This window comes from Spermophilus citellus (assembly GCF_964194105.1).
Source record: "Spermophilus citellus genome assembly, chromosome: 4".
Lineage (NCBI taxonomy): Eukaryota > Metazoa > Chordata > Mammalia > Rodentia > Sciuridae > Spermophilus > Spermophilus citellus.
In genome coordinates, this window is record NC_138185.1 from 55,257,866 (window position 1) to 55,274,696 (window position 16,831).

Below are 16,831 nucleotides of genomic sequence, written 5' to 3' on the forward strand. Positions count from 1 at the left end.
GTAATAGGCAGATAATGGTTGTTCAGTTGCACAAATAAGTAGAGTTCATTTTACTTCAGTAGTTATACTCAAAGTTGAGTAACTAACTCAGAGTTGAGTAACTAATGGCAAACTTCTGCTTTGTAAAATGGAGTAATTCTGGGTTGGGCACAATCTAAAAACTACTGATCTATTAATCATAGAGTACCCCAGAGCAGGGCACACTCTGCTGTCTACACAGAGAATGGAAAGAAAAGGGTGAGGGGGATATTTGGGGCTGAGGTTTTATTCAGAAGAACAAGTAGAGGTGTTAAAATGCATCTATAAGACCTGTATGTGTCATACTGCAGACACTAAGGGATGGGATGGTGGGTGTGACTTGGGAAACCAATAAAGGAAACTGAGTTCCCTACCCACGTGGAGAAGAGAGAACAGCCTCAGACTCTGAGCAGGACCGGTTGGGGAAGTCAACCTTGAATAGTCCAGGAAGGTTCCCCTAAGGGAGCACAGGATGTGGGGTAGGGCTCTGGGTTTCCAATGTGGACTCTCCTGTGGGTCTGGAGTGCCATGACCCTAGCTAACTTCTGCCTTTGACAGCTTGCCTATTCAATAGGCTTCTGTTTTCTGGTACCTCCCCACAGTTGGGTCCTGGGAATAATTGAGTCTTCCCTAAATAAGGCTGCAGATAAATGGGATAACTCACCTGACAAACCCTTCCCTAGATCACAGCAGATAGTTTGGTAAGTGTTTGGGAGGATCTGAGTAGACACATCTGCTTGTGGAGGTTTAGTCCCAACTTTCTTAGGTCACAGTAGTGGGGCTATCCTTGTAAATGAGACCCCAACACACTTCAGTGGACAAGTCATTTGGCTTGCATACTTCTCATTGGTTCATCCAGACCTGAGGAACTATGTCTCAAGTCAGCCCAGTCAATGGCCTGGGGAGAAAATGAGAGTGTTTCTGAGTAACATGTTGAACAAGTTAGTAGGGTTCTTGCATTGGGCTGGGGCAGTAGGCAAAACGAAAGGAGCCCTTCTCAGATACTTTTATAAGTCCACGAGGAAAAGGGTCACTGGTGTCTGGGCTTGTATCCTGTCTCTTGTACTCCATTAGTTATGGCACCTTGGGTGAGTAACTTACTTAATCTCTGTGCCAAAGTATGTAACTTAGGAATTTCTCAGCAGCTACTAACAAAGCCCTTAACAATAGTTGAAACATGGAAAGCATTTATCTCTTACACACCTTCCATATTCTTGCTCTGCTACCCTTAGCACATGGATTCCATCTTCAGTATAATCTCATATTCCATTAGGGCTGCAGGTGGCCTAGCCATCATATCTTCATTCTGGACAAAAGGGAAAGTTAAAGAGGAACACACATTTTAAAGAACTTTTCCAGATGTCCCCATTTCAAGAGTTTTTTTTTTTTTTTTTTTTCAGAAATCCCATTCAACATTCTCTTTCCCATCTCATTGTCTGGAAGAAGACCTGTGCTCCTGGAAAACAGGGAAGGTTAAGAATTTCCCCCATTCTTAGTGTGTTAGAAACAAGCCTACTGCAAAGAAAGCCCCTTCTCAATACGATTTGGACAAGAGTCACAATGAATCCCCACTTTGTTTACCTAAAACCAGAAAGAGCCCTTCAAATTCCTTTTCATTTTTCTAGTCTTTGGTCATGTTTGTTGCATGTATTTCTCCCTGTTTTCGCTTTTTATTTTGGTTTCCTTTTTTGAGTAGAAGTTTCCAACATTTGGGGCTTAGCGTGTGAGAGTTTTTTCATCACTTTTAAGCTTAAGTCCTCCACCAGGAACACCTGATAATAATGGTGACGATGATTATTATTTTGGTCTGTGTTGTTACAATCAATGTTTCACACTCATGGACTTTTCTTTTTTATTCTCAGGAACGAGGCGGGGCAAAACCCTCCTTTGCCCTGGCATTAAAAGCTCAAGATTGCAGATAAGGCAGCGGAAGAAAGACCCCTTGCCCGTGTCTTTTCCGCGAGAGGTCTCCAGAGGTGATATCCACGCAGGCGGGTCAAAGCCCCTTCCTACCAGTGAGATAGCTGAGGCTCAGCAGAGGGCTGTCACCATTGCGAAGGAAGAATTAAAAGTGTTTTACAATCTTTGGGCACAGCTGAGTCGGGCGGGCTGGGGGAACTGAAGCTGGAGTCCCGCCCCCGGCCCAGGGACCCGCCCCTAAGCCCGCCCCCAGACCAGATCTCCTGAGGACTTCTCTGCTCCGCTGGGCTCCTGCCAGTGCCCGCCCACCACTGGTTTCATTGGTTGTTCCTCCGGCCCCGCCCCCGGAAGACTCGATTCTAGTAGCCAATCGACGGGCGCGGCGGCCGCGGAGGGTCGCGGCGGGGCTGGGAGCCGAGGTACCGGTTCCTGGAGGAGGGGGCCGCGGTCTTGAATGCAGTCCTCGCGAACTTGTAGCGGCGCGGTGGTCTGGCCTAACTTGTCGGCTCCGGCGCGGGCAGCCACTCCATGGCTTCCTGGGGAGAAGCTCCGGCAGGTGGAGGGGCGGTGACTGTAGAGAGCTGGTCCCAGATTGCGGGAGTGAGAGGTCAGAGGTTGGAGGTTGTGCTTTTCTAGAATGTTGGGGTCCCGCCCTTATAAGCCAGGGTCAGGGCACTCCCTTTCTTTGTGTGGCTGGTGTTTTGTTTTGGTCCCATCCTTTCTCAGAAGGGGCTGTAAGGGAAACTGGGCTCTGAGAGCCGTGGGAGCCCTCTTGTAGCTCCTGTGCTTGGACGAGAAGGCCCGGACCTCGAGCAGCCTCCCTTCTCCTCCCGTGGCCGTGGCATCAAGGAGTTGGGGCGGTGCCTACCGGAGGGCCTCGACCCGGTGGGGGTAACGCTGGGCCCCGGGCAGTCCGTGAATGGGCCACATCCGTATGACTTCTTAGGGCTTCATGCCAGCGCCTGTGCAGGCCGTCCTTCTCCGAGTTTGATTTGTAATTTCTGGAATTTCATTAGAACGATTTGAAGAAGGGAAAGGGGGTATTATGGCTTTGGTACTTGGCTCAAGGTGGAAATACAAGCAGACCAGGGGAGGTAATGAATACAGAGTGACCTGTGGAAATGGGAAGAATCTCTCAGTTTGACAGGCTTTTCCCGTAACTTAGTCACATACGAGATAAGTTAACCAAATATCAAATTAAGAGCACTTTAGTTGTATTGATTATAGTAAAGATACCTTGGAATGTGTAAAGTATTGAGTAAAAATTCTTTGTACCAAGGTTCGGAATTTAAGATTCTTAATACAAGGAAACAGAACAATCTTACCTGTCATTGCAAGGATCCCAGTCACTTTACCACTGTGAGACCAAAAATTGATGTTGTGTAGAGATGTGGGATTTTTGGGGGGCGAGGGAGGATACAGTTATCAGTAAGGAATAAGGCAGAAGTGTGGGGAATCTCTTGTTTTCTGCACGAAAAGTATGAAATTAGGGGAAAAAATGTTTTTATTCTGCCCGTGTCCTTCCATCTCAGCCAGCATAAGGACATTCTTGTTTTGTACTGATGGTATTTGTTCAGTATTTGCAATAATCAGGGAAAGGGATCATTGCTATGAGACACTTCTCTTTAATGAAACCAAGGAAGAATGAATATACCTTATATGGGATTAACCCTGGGATTTGGTTTTCAGTTAAGATGAGGCAAAAGGGAATGTTAACCAAGACCTTACAAGGCCCAGCTGTTGTGTGTACAACTCCAAGCAGCCACATTTATGTGTTCAAGAATGGCAGTGGGGATTCTGGGGACTCCTCTGAGGAAGAGTCTCAACATGTTGTTCTACGGCCACGGGGCAAGGAACGCCAGAACAGTGTTCACCACCCTCACAAGCCTGGAGCAGGTGACATGGTGCTGCTCCAACGGGAGCTGGCCCAGGAGGACAACCTCAACAAGTTGGCTCTTCAGTATGGCTGCAAAGTAAGATACCTGCCAAATACTTTGTCTCCTTGTATTTAGAGGAACATAGAGTAACTTATTTGTTACCCTTGCTGACCCCTAATAAGTGGCCAGAGGCTTATTGTAGCAGCCAAGGACTCCCATTTTAGCCAGATTTGGAAGGTTGGTAGAAGTATCTTTAGTTCTGCACCCTGGGCTCAGAAATGAGGTTAGTTAGGAACCTCAGGCCATAGTGCATTTGCCTCTCAGAGTAGTTTGACTCTGCCCTATCTCTTCCCATTAAAATTCTGAGACTTTATTTTTTCTTTTGAGCATATCTTATTTAAGACCTAAGGGGGCTGGAGACGCCAGGCAGAAATTATCTAAGATTTCTTTAGCATGCTTGCTTTTATTGCTACTTTGATTTTTTTTTTCTTGACAGTAATTTATTTGACTAGTAAAGTTTTCCCTTCTCTATTTTAGAACTGCATGGTTTAGCCTCTATGCTTTGTATTCTGTATAACCTTGTTTTTCTCTTTAATTATGTTTTTAGCATTCAGAGTGATTAACAATGGCAAAGTAAGTAGGAAAAGTATTTATAGAATCATGGCATTTTCTCTTAGATTGAAACTGTTCATTTCATTTTGCTACCATTGTACTACAGATTTCTGTGACCTTCTCTAAGGCTATATAAGCTATTTAGTAAAAAACAACAACAAAAAAATTCCCTCTTAAAATATCTGTCATTTATCTAACATGATTCACATGATTAAAAAGATTGTGTGTGGTGTTTGGATCTTTTCCAAAGAACTACAGGCTGGTCTCCAGGGACACATAGCATCTTTCAATTGCACTGACATTTGTTTGACTCTTATCTTCAGCTTGTATAGGAATAATGTATGTTTATAGAACATGGACTAAAAAATAAATCCTACTCTACAAAGGCCTACATAGGTGAAGTAGGCCTGTTGGAATAGTGATGACTAATAAATCCATAAATAATATATAATGCCTCTAGTAACTAATCAGTTTTACTATTTTTAGTAAATAAATTTGCTGTTAGTTTAATAGAGAACAAAAATAAAAAAGTCTCAAGTTATTTCCTACTTTCATTAATTTCAAAATAAAAATTTTCCCCATCTGATTCAATGAAATGCCAAAAGCAGTTGTTAAAAAATTTCAGTCACTGACATGATTGATTTGAATGAGTTTGTGACTAAAGGTCTGGGGACTATATTTACATTCTAGTTAAAATGGGCTTTTGAGTTAAAACTTATAGTTAAAATGGTCTTTTGAGTCCATTTCACATGCTTTTGGAAATTTTTCAGACATTAGCTTGTGGGGGAATTTACTTTTTCACTTACATTCCTCTGCTTTTCCCCCAAATTGGTCTTTTTAACACCTTTATTTATTTATTTATTTATTTATTTATTTATTTATTTATTTATATGTGGTGCCAGGTATCGAAACAGTGCCTCATGCATGCTAGGCAAGCACTCTACCACTGAGCTACAACCCCAGCTCCCATTTCCCCCTTCTTAAATGTTAAGGTTTTAATTATAAGAGGAGTTTATTATGAACTTTGTGTTACTTAATAAAACTCTCAGCCATAGTTCTTTCACCTAAGTTTGAAATAGGAAATCAGTCCATAACTTCCAACTAGATTGATTTTCTATATTTCAAATGATAAGAAGTATTGAGATCTCTTCAATATATATCTGAAAAATAAGTTTAGATGCCCTGTAATTTTATTATTTGAAAAATAAGTTCATATACCCTGTAGTACTCCTGTGAAAGTCCTTGAGGGCACATCAGTTAGAAGGTATTACAGATAAACTAGATTCTGAATGTGTCCTTAGAGGTGGTAGAGGCTTTGGCTTGCTAATGTCTGGCAGTTACTTAATTGGGTTCTGCTGTGAGCGGATTTCCAGATGGGGGCACTGTTGCCTCAAAATTAAAGGAAATACAAAGAGCTCCAGTGTTCATTTTAGTGTCATTCATGACTGTGTTTCACCTAAAAGCATTTTGTTTAATCACACTTTGTTTCCAAAACTTGTCTTAAGATCGTTCAGGCTTGTATATCTATAGGCATATTTGATTTACTAAGCTATTCATGAAGGCTGAGTAAAAACCAGAAAACAAAACTCCCAACAACAGAACAACCCAAGTTACCTAAACTAATTCAGCATGCAGTGTAGTTTCCCAGCCTTCCTCAGCTTAACTGGGATGGACTTGGCTCATCACCCCAAAAGGTGAAGGGTTGGTTATTAGTTTTAAGGAGGTATATAGATTTTATAATGTGTCTCTTCATGGCATCCCTAGGTCGCAGATATCAAGAAAGTCAACAACTTCATCAGAGAACAAGATTTATATGCTTTGAAATCTATTAAGATTCCAGTGAAAAACCATGGGATCCTAACAGAGACCCACAAAGAACTGAAACCTCTTCCAGAACCATCCACAGAGACCACAGTGACCTTTGTGGAATTACCAGATGTAGACAGAGCTACCACAGCCGCTGATGCCCAGACCAGCCAACTGACAGATTTCTTTAAAGGGATTGATCAGAATATTGAGCGTGCAGCGCAGTCAGAGATCTTCCTAAGTGAGAGCTACTGCACAGAGACCTCTGATCAGCCACTGCTCCCAGCTCCTCCGAAGACACTGACAGATGGAGCAGACTGTGGGATTCAGTGGTGGAATGCTGTTTTCATCATGCTTCTAATTGGGATTGTGTTGCCAGTGTTTTATTTGGTCTATTTTAAAATACAGGCTCCTGAGGACATCCCTAATAACCTGAACACAACTGCTGTTCATAATGGCTCGATGGCATTGAGTGTGGTTCCAGGTTAAGCCCCAGATTTTCAAATTCCAAAGGCCACCATCAACTCTTCAGCCAGCCAGTCCAGTCAGAACACTCAGGCAAAGAAGTAGGCTGCTGTTTATGGATAATCAGCCCAGCTTTAGCAGTTGGACTTGATGTATCAGCTGTCACTGGCCATATACTAAAGGTGCTACGTTTTGGTTCCTGGGATATATGGATGCATTTCAGAAGTCACCACAGTATTCTCTATTGCACTGATCCTGAGCAATGGCCTCATCTAACCTAAGGCTGCAGGATCCCAAAAACCACCACCCTTAGCCTCCATATCCAGAGAGGTGTGTAAGAGAGACGTTTACATGTGACTGATGGCCACTTCTTGAAGGCATTTAGTGGACTGTGTGTGCTTTCACAGTAGTTCTGCATGGGTCTCTGCATGGATATGCTCAGAGTGGCAGGAATGGCCTGGCCAAGGGACCCATTCAGTGCATGCCCCACAATTGGTTTGGGTTGCCTTACTATTGTGTTCCCACCTGCTATGAAGGGGGGAGTAGGCCTGGCTCTAAGTTTGTTCCATGTTTCCCTGGCGAAGGTGCTATGAAATAGTATCCACATGTCACCCTGTGTTAAGAGTGATAATGAACAATTATAACAAGCTGTGCTTTGTGTTTGCCTCTTCAGTTAGCAGTGCCACTTGTAGAATTGAAAAAAATTCCAAGTCCTAAATGCCATGCTATTGGGTAAACAGCCATTCTGTTCTTCATACTTCTAGAATTGTTTTGTCTGACACAGGCATGTCTTAAGCCAAACACATAGGAGCCATTGCCCAGTTTCAGTCATGAGCATCCACCTGGTGATGGCTATGTGGGGTCTCCAGTCAGCATTCTTGGAAGGAGCTCTTGCTGGCTTGCATGTAGCAAAAAGGCAGCATGCTAGTCACCAAAGTTCTAGCACATGTACTTCTGAGGCTGAGCAGTCATTAGGCTAGCACTGCTAAGTCTCTGTGCACACCTGAAACATGATTCTTTCTGCTACTTCCTGACTCCATTCTTAGGAATACTAGAGCCACAGCATGAGAAGGCAGTTGTCCTCTTTTCTTTGGGTGATGTCCCTAGAGTAACCTTCTGTGTACCATGTGGCTCATAATGTTAAATACCAGACACATACGGTAGGGCTGGAGGTGTATGTTAATAAGGTTTTCTTTGCTGTAACAGAATACATGAGGTAAACATCTTCTGAGGAGGAATGGTTTATTTTGACTCATGGTTTCAGAGGCTTCAGTTTGGTTAATCTGCTGTTTCTTAGTAGAGAAAACTTCACCTCATGACACCTGGGAAGCAAAAAGAGAGGAAGGTTCAGGGTCCCACTACCCCTTCAAGGACACATCCCAAGTGAGTTAACTTCCCCCCAGTAGGCCCTACCTGGTAAAGAGTCCATCACCTCCCAAACCAGCTTGGTCCACCAGTGTCAAGCCAAGGACCACACCTTTTAACATGTGGTCCTTTAGGGGGTTTATACAAAACCACAGTAAGTAGTTCTGGCTGTGAAAGTCCATAAAAAGGAGGCTTGCTACCTGAGGGAGGAAGGGGCCTCAGGTTTGCTGATCAAGGCAGCAGGGATAGGTGGTGAGAGCATGCTGCTGCCTGGGAGTCAGTCAGCTGTGTCACAGTAGGGAGGGGGCCGAGGTGGCTGGTGGCTTAGTCTCTGAAAGGTCTGTGGAGAGGAAGGAAAACACTGCACCAACACTGAGCTTTAGAGCTAGTCATGGCACTTGACACCTTAGGCCTAGAGATAAGCTTAGGAAATCTCATGTGTAAGAGGAGGGGAGTGTGGCAGAAGAGAACTCACTAAATAGGTTTCCAATTTCTTTCCTCTCAGTTTGTGTGAAGAAACAATGTGTTCACTTAGCACATTTAAAGTAGCTTCAAAATTAAATATTTTCTTAATAGACCAAAATAATTTAAGGACAAAATTAACTTGTGAGGCTTGATACAGGAAACTTGTTATCATATAAATGTTTTGATGAAAGACAGATTTCTTTAATATTTGTTACCATTAACTTCACCAGAAGAGTCCCATTGGGAAATCACTCTTGCCAGGCAAAAAATGAATATCTGTGTCCTTTACTTTTCACAAATGGAATAAAATAAATTCTTCTCAGAAGGAAACATGATTCCCCCTTTTTTAAGATTTGGGGATTGCTAATTTAGAATTGAAAGATGTGGAACAATGTTGGGAAGGTCCAGGATGATGTCTGTGCCTGGACCCAGCAGCTGCTGTTGTGTCCATGGTGACACGGAAAGGTGTGGGACACTTTGGCTGGTTGACCTGTGTAAAGAAGCTTCAGGATTGTTAGGTATAGGTAAGAAATAACCACAATTATATTTTCTACATAATTTACTGCATTTTCAGTGTCTTTGGGGAGTTAATGTTTTAAAGAAATAATTTATCTTTTTGTTTGAACAACAGGACTGAATGTTGAAACCTAAGCAATCTCCCTTCTCAGGCAAACTGCTCCAGGTTTCTTCTGGAGAGACACAATGGCAGGCTTTGTTGTGCAAGGTCTTCTAGACTGCAGTTGGGAAGGCAGAAAGGGAGGATGTATGTTGAAGGTCATGGAATTGAGAGAAGAGCCACTTGGCACTGGCAAGGGCTGACAGCTGAGCTGTGCTGTATAGCAAAGGCTCAAAGAGTCATGAAGATTTATCTTTGGGAAAGACTGGACTATAGCCCTGGAAGCAAAAGCATCATCCATAACCTGTGTGTATGGTTGCTAATGCTCTAAAAACTTTACACACGACCTCATCTTGTCCTCACAATCTCTTTGTAAGGTAGGCACTTATCCCCATGTTACAAATGGAAAAATAAGCTAAATCACAGGTGTTAAGTGGGGCTGTTGAGAGTCTAGTCCAGACTGACAGGGTTGGAAGTCTGTTTTCTTAATCCCCTTGCTCTGGGCATTGCTGCACTGCCACCTTCTGATTTTCTTCTCTGTGCTTCCGGGAAGGTACTGATAGCCTGAGCCATGCTTAGAACATGGGGGGCCACTCCAGCCTCTCTGGCTGCACTGGGCTGGTTGTAACCTCCCAAAGCAGGGCTTCGGAGAAAGTGGCAGAGAGAATAATTAAGACAGTCTCTACTGGTCCACCTGGGACACTGTGTAGTGACAAAAGTCTGACCCATTGTCTGAATTCCAAGAACTATAGAATCAGCATTTGTATATCAAGTTTCTTGCTGGTGTAAAATCTACTGAATTTAGCCCCTGAGCCAGAGAGCCAAGTGTCTCACTTGACTGTATGAAATAAATTTCATTTGCGTTAGCAGTAAAACCTCCCTTAACCACTTTCCTTCCAGTGCTTAATGCCCTGGACAGGGTTTCTCCAAGCTTATGTCCGGAGAGGAGGGCCAGCTGGCGTCACCTGGCTCAACAGGGGCACTTGGGTAGGGTAGAGTGTGGACAGCATACACTTTTGCTAGGTCTGTCAGAGCCATCTGGGTACAGTGGAGCTGCTGAAGAGAGGTGAGGCCAGTCACTTTGTCTCCTACAACCAATCAGGTCCCATTACCCCCAGAAAAACCATAGAGGGCTTAAAGAGACTGCTGAAGCAGTGGTAGTGGTGGTGCTGGCAGTGGAGTCCTTATCTCGGAGACTTTCCCAGATCGTTCCCCAAATTTCCCAAAGCATTTGGTTATTTTTAAATCACCATTTCACTGCCCTAATAAGAAACATGTGCTCTTCTCATGTATCCTTCTACCTCACTACCCATCAATCCATCTATCCATGTATATATAACCTTCCAGAATTCATTCACTAACTTCCAGAATACCAATTATGCCAAGAGGTGATGTAGTAGCAAGACATGGTTTTATCAAGATGCTTATAATTTAACGAGAAAGATAAGACCTATTGAAGAGTGGTGAGATGATAAAACAAAACAAAACAAAAAAAACTCTGGCCCATGAGAGGGGAAACGAGTATGATGGTCAATGGTTGAAAAAACAAGACAGGTTTTCTAGAGAGGCTGACATTTTCTTATTTGACTCCAGAAAGGTTTTAAAGTGATATGGTAGTGGATAACTGTTTTCAAAAAATGCTCCTCCTTTTCTAGAGGAAAGAAATATGGGGGAAATGTAGATAGGAACCATGAGTAGCCTGGTGTTGAAGAAAATGTAAATAGAATTGTGGGGAAATGCAATAGGAACAATTTGAGGCCAGGTTCTGGGAAACTGAAATCTGTGATGAAGTGATTTGGCATTATTTGATGAATGGAACACTACTGTAAGTCTGAGCAGCAGAGTTAATAAGCATTTAACAGTAATCTCAGTTTTGGAAAGGTTTGTTTGGAGGAAGGGAACCTCAAGAAATGATTGTTTCAATGGGATTTTAGAGGTGACTGAGATTCAAAGTGAGCCTCAAAAGGACCAATGTGATTCTAAGTAACCATGCCCAGAACAAAGCATAAAAATATTTAAAGGAAAAAAATAAAACCTAGTATCCCAAACCATAAAATTCACCATGTCTAGCATCCAACCAAAAGTTACCAGGTATGCTGAAAAATAAGAAATGACAACTGGGTGGGGAAAGAATCACCAAATAGATTTCAGTGACATGAATAACAGAATTTGCAGATAAGGATATAAAACAGCTATTACATATACGCCCTATATGTTTGAGAATATATGAACACAATGATGGAAGAAATTAAAGTTATAAGATCCAAATAAAGTTCTAGAGATTGAAATACCTATAATGAAACATGCATTTAATGGGATTAGTGGTAGATTAGACATTGGGGGAAAAAAAAAAACAGTGATGGAAACTACCCAAAACTAAACAAAGACTGAATAAGAAAATAAATTAAACCTCAATGAGCTTTGAGGCATCAAATGGCCCAATATATGTATAATTGGAAAGGAATAATTGGGAAATTAAAGAAATAACGATTGGGATTTTTTCCAGTTAAATGTAACTATATAAGCCCACAGATCCAAGAAATTTAACTCCAAACAGAAGAATCAGGAAAGGATAAGGCAGCATGATAAGTAAATCTTTGAATGGAGAGGTGGCAACCTCTTCATGTCATTACTGTCAACTCTATAAAATCCCATGGGTACAAATTGAGACAATTGCTTAAGTCTCCCCTCCAACAAGTGAGCCTCTTCCAAAGTGTAAAGATTGCTGTTCTTAAGTCCAGGGCTCACCCATTATACCACTCACACTTTCAGCAATTCCCACTGCCCATCAAATAATTCAGTGTTATTCAGAACCTGATCCCAAGCTATTAAATAGGTAGCAGTTTCCCACAATTCCATTTATGCTAAGTGATATTCAACCAAGTAGTTGGAAAGGAAGGACAGCCCATGGGCCAGTAGTCCAGAAGGTAATGGTTATTCTTGTTCCTTAGTGCCACTTTGACATCATTGCTCCTTCCTCCTCATAAGTCCTCCCGCTCTTATGGAACATACTTCCTTGCTACATAACCAACAGACCTTCTGGTCTCCCCGGCTTCCAATGAAGTTCTCAGAACTTCTCATTCTTGATATCTCTGTAGGTTGGTGATTCCCCATCTTTTTCATCTTATAACATTGAAAATAATATATACAGCATCCTGAAACAAAATGGAGAGGATGTGATAATCCTTAGGTGAGCCCTAATGTTGCAGACAGATGCAGGGTAGTAGTTGCAAGGTTCATTGTTTTGATTTGTTTTAGAAATGAGTGATAGAAAGGTGTGCTAGATCTAGAAGAGAGGGAGAAATTGCTGCTGTCAGAAGGGACAGTTAGTTGCTTAAGTGAAGACCTTGAGAAGAAGAGACACAATGGGCTCCAGTATACAAAATCAAAGGCTTGGCTTTAGATAAGGGCACAGACAGTTCAACTACAGTGCTAGATTGCTGGAAGGCAGAGCATGTGCGCACATGCTCACATTTTATTGTGAGAAAACTAGAGCTCTTTAAATGGAAACTCTTCTCAGTATGGGAGAAAGAAATTAGCTGGGAATAAGAGGAAATAGTAATGGAGTTTTGAATGGAGAGGACATAAAGTAAAACAGGTATGTCCTTAATTGAGCCAACTAACATAATAAGGAGTTTTAGTTGCATTTCTGGGCAGTGTTGAGAGCCATTTCAAATTTCTGGTCATAGTAGAATAAAAATAAAGTTTAGCATTAGACCCAGTTTATGTGGAGACAGTCTAAGATACAGGTACTGGGATACTCAAATCAGTGGGATAAATATGGACTTTTAAGTAAACAGGACATCTAGACAACCATTGGTTAAAAAAATTAAACTAGATCTATATTTAAGGATAAAATCCCAAATAGATTAGAGAGCTAACTGTACAAGGTGAAACCATATAAGTACAGGGATACATAGGTAAAGTCCTCTCTAACTTTGGTGTATGGAAAGGATTTATAACTATAACTCAAAATCCACAGGCAATAAAAAGTTTTAAAATGACTACAAATAAATGTTGGTGAGGATGTGGGGGGAAAGGGACATACACTCATACATCGCTGGTGGGACTGCAAATTGGTGCAACCACTCTGGAAAGCAGTATGGAGATTCCTCAGAAAAATTGCAATGGAACCACCATTAGATCCAGTTATCCCACTCCTCAGCTTATACCCAAAGGACTTAAAATCAGCATAATATAGTGACATTACCACATCAATATTTATAGCAGCTCAATTCACAATAGCTAAACTATGGAACCAACCTAGTGGCCCTTCAACAGATGAATGGATGAAGAAACTGTACTATTTATACACAGTGGAATATTACTCAGTCATAATAGATGAAGTGATGGCATTTGCCAGTAAATGGATGGAGCTGGAGACTACCATTCTAAGTGAAATAAGCCAATCCCAAAAAACCAAAAGCTGAATGTTTTCTCTGATATAAGGATGCTAACTCACAATAAGTGGGGGCTGGAGAGGGAAGAATAAAAGTACTTTGGATTAGACAAAGGGGAATGAAGGGAAGGGAGGGGGGATAGGAATAGGAAAGAGAATGAATCAAACAAAACTTTCCTATATTCGTATGAATACTCGACCAATTCCACATCTTGTACAACCAGAGAATGGGAAGTTGTACCCTATATATGTATAATATGTCGAAATACATTCTACTGTCATGTATAACTAAAAAGAAAACACACACACACACACACACAAACAAAAAGGAATAAAAACCAAGAAATACAACAGTTTTAACTATTTGTAAATTTATGCCACTATTAAATACTGATAATTTTCTATAATGATTGTGATGTTTATTTAATACCTATTACTTGTGTTACTTTTTACGTGGAAACAAAAAGCACATTTATTTTCATTGATTAAAAATGCTCAAGCTTCACAGTATCAAAAAATATGACTATATAAAACCAATAAAATTTTACAAGACAAAATATGCCCCCAATCAAAAGAGAACTGACAAACTTGGAGGAAATAAAAGGACTAATATCCTTGATATAAAAAGAACTCAAAAAATGAGAAATAAAGACCAAATAGACAAGTGGGAAAAAGACATGAAGAGACAATTCACAGACGGAAGAGATTTAAATGGCCCCTGAACATGTGAAAAAAATTTAAAAAATCATTCATAATAGAGAAAGGCAATTAAAACATTGAGATACAATTTATCATATCAGACTTGTAAAAGTCAAAAATATAACAACAAATTTTTTGGTGAGGTTGTAGGAAAACAGGCATTCTCACACACTGCTGGAGAAAATGCAAATGTTAAGAGGACATGCTCATGTCCTCTTACACAGTTCCCAGAGAGATTTCTATAGACATGCCAAAGCCAAGTGGTTGCCGGTGCCGGTGTTTGTGGGTATCCGCTGGCTCAGTTCTTAACTTCCAACTAGGACCAGTGTGAGATCCCAGGGGCTGATCTGTATTCAGGATTGGGAGTTTTTCTAAGGGAAATAGAGGGGGCTGGGTGGGGTTGATTGCATTTTTTACCTAACTCTGGGTGCAGGGGAAATCCTCTATTTTACAATATTTTTTTCTTTTAGCCTTGAATTTTTACTAAATAATTTCCTCTTTATTTAAAATTTTTGTTTCATTTGAGATTTGACATCTTGGTATTTTGTGCTATACATTTTTTCCCCAAAGGGTTCAAACCATTTTTAATACCAGAACATGGTAAAATTGCAGCCATTTTAAGCAGCTGGTGGGCTTTTTATATAACATTATTAGCTGGTACCATTAAATGTTCTGAGAAGTGAATGTAAAATGTATAGTTTTTTTTCTTTTTTTAAAAAATAAACTTTCAAAGAGGAAACCAAAAAAAAAAAAAAAAAAGAAGAAAGAAAGAATAAAAACCACATGTGCACTCACTCAGTCATCCCAATTAGGAATCTACCCTGAAGATAAATTTCTAACAGTACAAAAATACATATGTACAAGGCTAGTCAATGATAGCAGCAAAATACTAGAAATAATAAGAAATGCCTGTTCATGGTTTAATGTCTGCATCACAGAGTACTATGCAGGTATAAGAAAGAATGGCAAGGATTTCTGTGAACTGAATGCTTTGCAGAGTCATTTCCAGATATGCTGTCAAGTGAAAACAGCAAAGCTGATGATTTGTGCAAAAGACAAACAGGAAGGATTATACCAGAAACTAGAAAGACTTATTGGTAATGTAGGGTTGGTGGGAGAAATGGGGTTGAAAATGGAATGGTGAGAAGAGTGACATTTCTTTGAGAAGCTCTCTTAGAAATGTTTCAGATATCATTCATATACCCGCACCTGCAAATAACTGAAACCAATTATGATAAGGAGAGTGTAACAAAATAAAAACACCAACAGATGAGCTTACCTGTATTACGAATAAATAACCACCACACTGAAGGAAATTGGGAATTAAAAGTAACCATGGAAAACATTCTCTTGCCTGGATAGTGTAAGGCCCAAAGTAAACAAAACACCAACATGTTCTGTAGTTAATAAATGTGTGTTCCTCACACAGGTATGGGTTGGCGATTCTGAAAGGACTTTATGTGTATACTAGAACTCAACAAATAAATAGATTGTTGGTAACTAGAGCTGGGTTTCTTACCATAAAAGAAAGGCATTATAAATAAAGAAAGGCAAGGAGGGTACACTAACCCTGTAGTGAATGGGAATCTGAAGAGACTCATGAAATGCTAATGTATCTCTCTGTGAGTGAGCATACCACATTCATTTCCAGGCTGTGTTTGCAGAGAGGGCCTAAAAGCAGTAAGATCTTAGTAAATCAATGAGCATATTTAAAGCCCAGATCTTGGTTTCTAAATATTGTTCTCTAATTAAAGAAACCAGGAGTCCTTGAAGAAGTGGTTGACACAGCACTGGGAGAGGGACAATACAAGATGAGTGAGGAACATCTTATGGTGTCAAAGGGGTGGGAGGAAGGTGTGTCCAAAGAATACAGGAGTTACCTGATGGAGCTATGAATGGCCAAAGCTGAAGCAATCTGAGGAACAAAAAATGACAGTACAAGATTATAACCCATATAATAAATATCCATGAGTCCATATATAATCAAATTAAATAAGCAGGGAGAAAGGATAGCTGTTCCTTAAAAGAATCCCAATTAATAAATGTAAAAGAAAACAGGCAACTACCATATTAACAACAATTGTAGACAAAATGCTTGAGTGAAAATCTGAGGAAAGCTTGCATAGTCTCAAAGTATCTCTGAGGTATTTAGCAATAACAAAGGGAAAGATAGTAACTTTACAGTGGAGAAACCTGGTAGAAAGCACCTACCCAGACAATGAAGGTCATCATTGCCTGTAATAAGATGTATCAAAATTATTCTATCATTTCTGTGATATTCTTGCCCAAATCCACAACCTTATTCTGATCATGAGAAGACATCAGACAAGTTCACAACTAATTGGTACAGTGATACTCTGGACTCTTGCCAGCCACTGGACAAGACAGACAGGGGCAGGCTGTTGTCCTCCAGCTGGTGCAGGGCTGCAAATGAAAATTACTTTGGTGCCACTTAGGCACAGGATCAGCTTGAAAACAGGATATAGCATAGAGCAAGGCCCCCATGGGAGCTGACTAGGAGCTCACAGTGAATTGATTTTAAGTAGCTGCAGCTGTGATTATTTTTAGTCACAGGACTCAACCAGCTTT

The 16,831-nt window shown here is 40.9% G+C and overlaps 1 protein-coding gene across 2 annotated transcripts; it reads left to right on the top strand.

The window, feature by feature from the left end:
- Nucleotides 1-2,001: 2,001 nt before the first annotated feature.
- Nucleotides 2,002-15,931, top strand: LYSMD4 (LysM domain containing 4). 2 transcript variants are annotated; one of them, XM_081289001.1, is made up of 3 exons: nucleotides 2,002-3,911; nucleotides 4,423-4,448; nucleotides 6,192-6,331. In XM_081289001.1, the coding sequence occupies exons 1-2, from the start codon at nucleotides 3,549-3,551 to the stop codon at nucleotides 4,432-4,434; spliced, it is 375 nt and encodes a 124-aa protein (XP_081145127.1). In that variant the 5' UTR covers nucleotides 2,002-3,548; the 3' UTR covers nucleotides 4,435-4,448; nucleotides 6,192-6,331. The 2 variants fall into 2 exon arrangements, with proteins under 2 accessions (XP_081145127.1, XP_081145126.1); XM_081289000.1 differs by lacking the exon at nucleotides 4,423-4,448 and having other exon boundaries at nucleotides 2,024-2,545; nucleotides 3,628-3,911; nucleotides 6,192-15,931.
- Nucleotides 15,932-16,831: the final 900 nt, after the last annotated feature.